General features: G+C 37.9%; 1 protein-coding gene across 1 annotated transcript in view; it reads left to right on the top strand.

Annotated features, from left to right (window-relative positions):
• Window positions 1-4,065, top strand: part of IL15 (interleukin 15) — a gene marked incomplete at its 5' end in the record, with an annotated part of 4,981 nt that extends 916 nt beyond the window's left edge. Inside the window, 4 exon segments of the mRNA XM_010146223.1 lie at window positions 632-713; window positions 1,184-1,225; window positions 3,265-3,408; window positions 3,952-4,065. Coding sequence (XP_010144525.1) covers window positions 632-713; window positions 1,184-1,225; window positions 3,265-3,408; window positions 3,952-4,065 — 382 coding nt within the window.
• Between the last annotated feature and the right edge of the window lie 4,441 nt (window positions 4,066-8,506).

Genomic DNA, 8,506 nt, shown 5'->3' with positions numbered 1-8,506 from the left:
TACATTGTTGCATATTATTTATAGTACAGCAGCACTGAAAGGCATCCAAATTAAGGATCCAAGTGGGGACACACTAAAACTGCAATTCACATTCCAAAAAATCTTCCAATGGGAAGGAAATCCTCCTTTCACCCGTTAGTGGTTCACTTTGAACAAAATCTTATCAGAAGGGAGCAGGAGGAACCTTTCCTGTACACACAAAATGACGTGTAAATGAAAAATAGTACTTCTATAGGGCTTAAGATAGAAATTCCATAGTAGCGGGGCTGGGGGAAAATTTTCAGTATAAGAGACTTTGAAAATTGTGATTTTTTGGGTATACTTTAAAAGAACTGTAAATATTATACAGTACATAGTTTAACCTTCCTCTTGAATCAAGTTCTATAAAACAGGCATTTTTAAAAAACACATTGACTGTTCATTCAGTGTGACTCTGAGATAGAGTTTTTACGTATCTATATGATTTTACGATTTGTCAAATCTACTCGCCCCACACATTTACCGTAAGTATATGTACGTGTAAACTATGTATCTATAGTATCTTAATAATTACCTCTGACCCTTTTTTTCAACATAAACATCATGTATACCTACTGTTTAGCTAATGGTCACTGGTTTTCTTTTGTTCTAGTGCTTATGTACTGAAGACAGCAGCAGGTCATTGCAAGTGGGCAGAAGTTCTGAAAGATTTGGAGCAGATCAAGACATCCAAAGTAGGTTTATTAAAAAGTCAGCATTTCATACAATCACGGGAGCAGACATAATTAAATATTTAGCACTGTACTCAGCTACAAAGTGTCAGTGACAGCGAGCAGGAAGAGGTGTCTGTATAATGCTGTTTCATGGGTGGAAGCAAAGGAATGGAAGGTTCAAGGGAATTTGAGTTGACCAAATATTGTGAACTCTAGAATTAAATATTATTTTCTTTCTCACTTTTCCTAAGAAAAGTGGGAGTTAGCTCCTTTGGAGAAAGTACCATGGGATTCAATTCTGATGAGTCCTGCTCACAGTGAAGTCCATCTTGAGGGTACTAGGTGACTTTAAAATCCCCTGACTTGCTGGCTCCAGTACCTGGATGGATTTGGCCTCTGAACCTGGAGCTAATCTATGTCTTGCAGAGTTAGCTTTATCATCTCTACCCTGTCAGTTAATGCTCATAATTCTAACTCTTGTTTTCTTTTAGGACATTGATGTCAGTTTATACACTGCAAACACAGACGAGGATGTAAGTAAACCTAAAATATGACCACAACTGGTCTAATATGGTAGCTGCATTTCTTTACTAGCAACTTTCTCCTAAGGCAGTCTTGGTCTCATGTCAGAAAAGTTTCAGAAATCAAACAGTTTGCCTCGCAAGGAACGGTTAAAGTTCTAACTGTTAGTTAAAGTACTTATGATAAATTATGTAAGCAGGTATTAATTATTTTTATTGAATCATCTGCTATTAAAATTAATCAATTAAAAGGGACGATCCAAAATTATTTTATCAAAGCAAACACTGCTAAAATAATGTTGGTATTGCTTTGTAATTTGAGGGAGGAAAAAGGTGTCAAAGAAAATACTTCCAAAGATGATTATTTAATGCCATGAACTATTTAACGGATTAAATACCAAAGTGGTGGAATATGGAAAGTAACTGTCAGCATCTACCTCTGCTTTTCTGTGCTTTTGCCATTCCTTAGCTTAGCAATAAATGCCTATGTACTCTCAAAGATTTAGATTTCTAATAGATGCAGATTATAATTTATTCTGCAAAGGATTAATTATGTTAATTTAACAATACCATTCTTATTACAATGAGAGTAACCTACGTAAAATCCAATCACCTTAAATGCAGTTTCCATGAATTCATTCCTGAAGAGACTTTTTTATAATCTGTTGCCGTGGAGGTCAGTCTGCACTCCACGGGACTGTGCATCCCATCAAGAAAATGAACCCAACCACTACCCCACTCCTAGCGTCACCTTTGGTATAGCCCTGGTGCAAGCGGCTGGATTCATCGCTGTGGTGGTAGCCTGCTTCTGAGATCTTGCTTTCCTGACAGCATAACCATTCACACAGAGACGGTGCTAAACATGTATATTACATGAATCCTGTATGTAAAGAGTTAATGAAAGATTTCCTAGAAGTGATGGACTGGCTACCTCGGGGCAGAATAGTCTCAGTGTGTGTGCAGAATACAGCAGTGTTGATGTATTCAGTGGCTCTGGCAAGCCTGAGAAAGCAGAGTCTGATGTGTCTGTGCAGTTAGCCCTGTACTTGACAGGGAAAAAAGGTCTCGAAACAGGCACATCCACATCCGCACACACATCCTCTTCACTGAACTGAGCCAGAGAGGTTAACGCATTGTGACGGCTGATTTAATACCTGGTAATGTCAGGAAGATTTTCTTAATGTGGGACAGCCTGACATGAAAGTCAGAAAACCTGGGACTTATTCCTGGCTTTATTGTTGATTTGGCGAAATTAGTACCTCTGCTTCTTTTTCTTTAATTTGTAATACAAGTATTATCTGCTTTCTCTTCTCCCCGACCTATTCTGAGTTCAGATCTCTAAAAGAAAGTGCCATAACTACTAAGAATAATACTAACTTAATTCCACTATGTTTAATTATATCCCACATTTCTATCCTAATTAATTATTTTCCTGTAGTCTTCACCAAGACACTACATCTCACTTCACCTTAGAAAACTGGCTGGCCTTTATCTTGTTAGCTCTCATAGCCAATCTTTGCAGATATTTTAAAGTATTTAAATAGTAGTAAGGATTATCCAGAAATTAAAATCAGCCACTTTGTGGTCATCATCATCATGGCTTGGCTTCGCGGACGAAGATTTGGAAAGGGCTTTACCCACGCTTACTGCAAGCGCGCTGATGGCTGAAAAGGCCAATGCAGGATAGGCAAGACCGGTTGCAAAGAGCACACCGGAAGGTCTCCTTGGGTGGTACAGTCGAGGCACGGTTCTTTCTGCGCTGTCTCTTCTCCTCGAGACTGATTCTACGCGTGCTCTCAAAGGAGGCAGCAGCGTTATGTATGGTGTGTCTCCAAATCTCCAGACTGGAGGCCAGGGTGGACCACTGATGGTGGTCAGTATGGCCTAGGCTGAGGTATTGTTTCAGGGAGTCCTTACATCTCCTCTTTGGAGCTCTTCTCTGGCGGCAGCCAAGAGAAGAGCTCCAAAGAGGAGATATTTGTGGTAAATTACATCTTACATTCGCTTATTCCTTTTTAATCACAAAACTATCACAACTTTTTTTTTTTCAGAATGAATGTCAAGAACCTGTAATGAGATGCTTTTTCTTAGAGATAAAAGTGATTCTTCAAGAATGTCTTATCAAAAACTGTAGTAAAACACAGGATGTATTGAACATATGGAAAAATGGAAATGCAAGATTCGGAAATAACATGGTAAATAACACCAACAGTCTGTGCTAGAAAGGCAAATCAGAAGTGTTTCTTCTGGAGCAGAAATACCTTACGTAAGGTGGGATGCTACAAATGAAAGCAAATGGGGTACAATACTGAAAAAGCCACCCACACAACGAAAAACAATGAAAAAGCAGAATTTAGTGTTTTTTAGATAAACACTTTCATGTTTCCCATCAGAGCAAATCCCTTTGACTGTGGATGCATACATATGTCAGGGTGTTTGAATGTGTACGTAGAAATAACAGTTTGTAACTTCAGTATCTAAGTCAGGTATGCTCAGAAACATACAGAAAAGTAACCTGATTTTCAAAGGGACAGACACTTGCATCTCTCACTGAAGTGCTGTATCTTTGAAAGCTGATCCTACCCAGAAACAAGCCAGGAGCTGCACGGACCATGAGTACCGTGGAAGCCTCCAGCAACGCTTTATATAGCCATTGACTGCACTGGAGTTATTCACAAAACCAAGACAAACAGGGGTTTGTAAAATAACCTGCTTTACTCTTGCATTTTGTTTTCCAGTTGAATTCCACATCATCAGCAAAATGCAAAGAATGTGAAGAGTATGAAGAAAAGAGTTTTACAGAATTTATACAGAGTTTTGTAAAGGTTATACAGAAGGAATGCAAAAACTGACCAAAAGGCACAAGCTAGGAACCAAGATTCTTCCATGAACGTTCTCAGAAATTAAATTATTGCCAACAATAAACTGGACAGAACTTCACTTACAATCCTATTTACATAGCATAACACATAAAAAAAGAATAATAAAAACCCTGTAATCCACTATGTATTCATAACTGACTATTTACAAATTACATTACTTCGGAAATAGAAAGGAAAGGAATTTAACAGGGCTTAAAGCTTCTTCTTGATTCCAAATGTCTTTATTTTTTGGAAAGTCACTGAAAAAGAAAACCTGCCTAACTTATCAACCTTTCAAGAAAATTCCTGAAGAAGATCTCAGGGTATCTGCAGTGGGAACCTCCTCATGAATGGGGTTTCAGAGAAAACCACTTCTTATTATTAATAGAAAATTATCATACTCTGTTAAAGCATTTGTCTGTAGCTATTTTTGTTGTCTGAAATCTATCCCCTTACCTTTCTGTGCTCCTAGAAGATCCTAGCTCATCTCTCACTTCTATTGTTAATCATGGCTGACAGTTCTCCTTGCTATTTTTTTTCTCATTAACATTCCTTCAACGAACCAGTGTCAAATACAAGCTGAGGACTATTTGTTTTAAAGGTCTATTGGCTATGTCTTAATATATTTATTTCTACTATGGTTTTCAGGTAAACACAATTACTTGTTTTATCTAAGAATTCAAAATAAAATTTAGAGTATTTAAAGATTCTTCCCTGTCTTTTTTTCACTCTAGTACAATGGTAGCATAAGAACATTGAAAATTATCTCCAGTATTCTCAACAGTAGGCAATGCTGGTACTCGGTTCCACTGCCAACAACAGGACATGCTTTGTTACTTCATTTGTAGCCTCTGACACAGACACCACCTTAGTCACTATGGTAATTACTACAGTTCCTTTAGCAATTATCAAAGATTTCAATCTAAATTTCAACCAAAGAAAAACAGCATAAATTTTGTACTCTGAATAATTGAAGTGACTAAGTCTCTTAAACATTAAAGAAAAAAATCCCATGTGGTAGAAAATTTTCCTACATAGTAGAGTTTTTAAGTTTGGTCTCCTTTTGGGGTAAGAACTTTGAGGGCAGGAATCACTTTTGACCGGTTATCAGAAACCATGATAAGTGTATTTCTAAGACTCAGTACCATCACCCATCCCCCTGGTAGTTCTGTTCTGAAATGTTGCATAGTCTTCTTTCACCTCCTTCTAAAGAAACTGCTTTCTCCTCGATTCATAACCATGTCATACCAACTGCTATCCATAATCAGTAATTCTTTCCTCCAGGCACCTCCATTTCTCCGTATTCATTTGATAAATGATTGAATCATTCAGCTGTCCACTTACCAGGAGGGAAATCTCAATCTCGTTATGACAACAAATACACTGCCTGGTACTGCCTCGTTGTTGGGTTTCTCTCAACAGTCAATCTTCAGCACACTGAGGATCTGAATCTCCAGTAAACTACAAGAGAAAGAATATAAATTTGAGCAGACTGGATGTCATCTTCCAGGTTACTTATAGACTGATTGGTAAATTCACAAGCACATTAACATCAGGATTAAACACCAGCAGAGGCAGCACAGAACTACTAAATTATTTGCCACTGCAAAACATCAAAGAAAGAAGTGTTTAATACATAGCGTGGAGAAAATAAACTGTTCCTACATTTTAATTTTTTCCTTAAAACAATGGTATGCATTGAGTATGATTTTCTCTTACCTGATATCACACGTGTAGGCAAGATAATGCCAAGTTACAACTGTGGTCTTTAACCCAAGACATAAAGGCATTTTCCTTATTTCTAGCTTCGAGAGACCTTGAGTCACAGTCCAGCAGTATTCATGATGGGAGAATCAAGCTCCTTTGCTCAGATAGTTTTATCTTGGCCATTGCAAAAATCACTTACCTATTAATTTCATTCTGGTTTTCATTAAATGATTTACCAGTGACAAGTATGTTAAATACTGTGAATTCGCCTTTCTGAAAGAATATTGCCAAGTGTGTGACCACTCAGCTTGCCACCCTGCTAGCCACTTTCTGTTGGATATTGGCCATATCTCTTCTATCTTGTTTCACCTCCACCTGTTCCAGATGCATGTTCTAGAACAGAAAAAAGGCCATTTGCTAATCTAGTTCTCCAGCTTTGTTCCTCGGGTTTTCCTCTTCCTGAGAGCTAAGCTGCCAGCTGAAAGTTTCACTACATCCTGTGGTTACAAGAAATGATCGGATTAGCATAAGAGATGGACTAAATTAAGGCCAGGTTGCTGGTTTTGGGTTTTTTTGTTTGCTTGTTTTGTGAAGGAATTCATACATATCCTGGAAGAAAAGATTCAATATGACTAAGATAGGCACAAATCTGATCTGACCTGTTAGTATTGCGGACAGAACAGTACAAACTAGTTCAGGGTGCCTACTTTTGAAGTAAACATCCCTAGGCTGAGAAGGTTATTTGTTCTACAGAAGGTCTAGTTATCTGTGTGGCATTTACTATCTAATCTTTTCCAATTACGGTTGGTAAATGTTAAGAAAAAATATTAATACTGTATTTTCTCTGCTTCATGCAACTCAGTTTGGGACTAAGGTGACTTATAACAGAGTGTTTTTATGTTCAGAAAGAAAAATAATTCTTATCTTTTGACACCAGAAGATAATAATAATGCTTCCACAGAAGTTTTGGGCTACATAATTCTGTGTTGCTGACTTTGCAATAATTTAAAAACTATTTTCCCCTTCCTTTCCTGGTATTCAGTATCCATATTTCTGTCTATATTTTAACAAAGCAAAACAAGTAGCACTGGTGCAGATGATGCCTCACATCCTCTGCCTTGTTGTTTTATTAGAAGATATATATTGGTTGCTTATCAATAGGAAGTTGCCTCCTGAGGCTCTGAATATTTGAGCACCTCTCGATAAGGTATTGTGCAGGTAATTTCACAGGAGATGTTTCAAAGTCCTCACAGTTTAAAGTCAGTTCTCGATCAGCATCAGGGTATTTATATTAGCTATAATACCTCCCTCTTAAAACACATAAGAGAATTTAACCAAGAATTTCAGCAGTTCCAGATTTTATTTTAAGCAGTCCATCTACATTCTATGATCAAGAGACTTCAGTTTCAGCAATGTTTGACTGTCTTTTAGAAATACAGGACACAGTATGAATTATCCGTTTCATCTCTCTAGTAGACGTTTGGAACTTAAAAGTAGCATCTGACAGTTTCCCCACAACTTTTAAAGTCAGTTCAATTTCTGACTAAGGTTATACAGAGATTTAATTAAACTAGTAATATGGCATTATCGTTGCTGAGTACGCTGAAGGAGTATTCTCCTCTGATACTCAGAGTAAGCTTTTACATCCTGAGTGGCTTTTCTTAGGCATTTACCAATGTGGATGCATAAGTGTGTGCAATAATTAACCACTGCCAGATGTAGTGGTCCATTTGTCCCTTCTTTAACCAAGGAAATGCTATTTTAATGGGCCTTCAGTGAGAAGCCAGCAGCCATGGGAACCTTAAGAGCAAGCAAAGAGCAGACTAACAGAGTACCTGATCTAGTTGGTAACATCCCTGCTCACTACAGGGGGGTTGGACTAAATGACCTTTAAAGGTCCCTTCCAACCTAAAACTTTCTATGATTCTATGATTTGAGTCAGTCAGCCCAATATACAATGGTGACACTTAGAAAGAAGAACATCAACAGGCGTTCTCTATAGCTAAAGCAGTGTTTCAACTGCTTCAACCCTTAAACCCGCAGTTTAATAGAAGCCAAGGAGGGTAGCAGCTGTAAAAGCCAGTACAGTGTATGTTGATTTAATCTCCCAAAAGCAAGAGCCTGCTCTTTCTTTTTTTCTCCTGCTGCAGCTTTCTGAACAGGTCCAACAGATTTCAACAGAGATCCAGCATTTTTTTTTTCACGAGTCTAGTTCAGCACCTGAAAAATAGAGATATTGTTACATGCCTTAACAGAAAATGTCACTGAGTTACCACTGTCTGCCTGTATTGCCAGTTATATTTCTGAGTACCAAATTTCTGCCTTTAAGTAGAAGTACTAGACATGCAGGTGTAGCAGATCATGGGGTTCAAGTGGCTACACAGGAGCAACAATACTCACCTCCTATCACACCAGAGTATCAGTTAATGATTCTAGGAGTATCACCTATTTTGTAAAGCAAGGTAAAGGACATTTGCGTTCACACAGCAAATTACTGCCCAGTAGGTAGCCTTCAGGATAACGCACGAGGACAGAGGCATGTCATAAATCAGCTCTCCTACAACACATAATACCAGATAATTACATCACTACCCATTGCAATTGTATAAGTTATGTGTACAATTGTTAGCCAACTCATTTGTCTAACTGCATCACAGATACCGTGGTTCCACTGTCTACTAAACCAAGAGTAAGTGCCCCATCATTTCTTGTGAATGTCTTTCTC

This window comes from Buceros rhinoceros, unplaced genomic scaffold, assembly GCF_000710305.1.
Source record: "Buceros rhinoceros silvestris isolate BGI_N320 unplaced genomic scaffold, ASM71030v1 scaffold17862, whole genome shotgun sequence".
Taxonomy (NCBI): domain Eukaryota; kingdom Metazoa; phylum Chordata; class Aves; order Bucerotiformes; family Bucerotidae; genus Buceros; species Buceros rhinoceros.
This window is presented reverse-complemented; position numbering and strand designations above follow the sequence as displayed.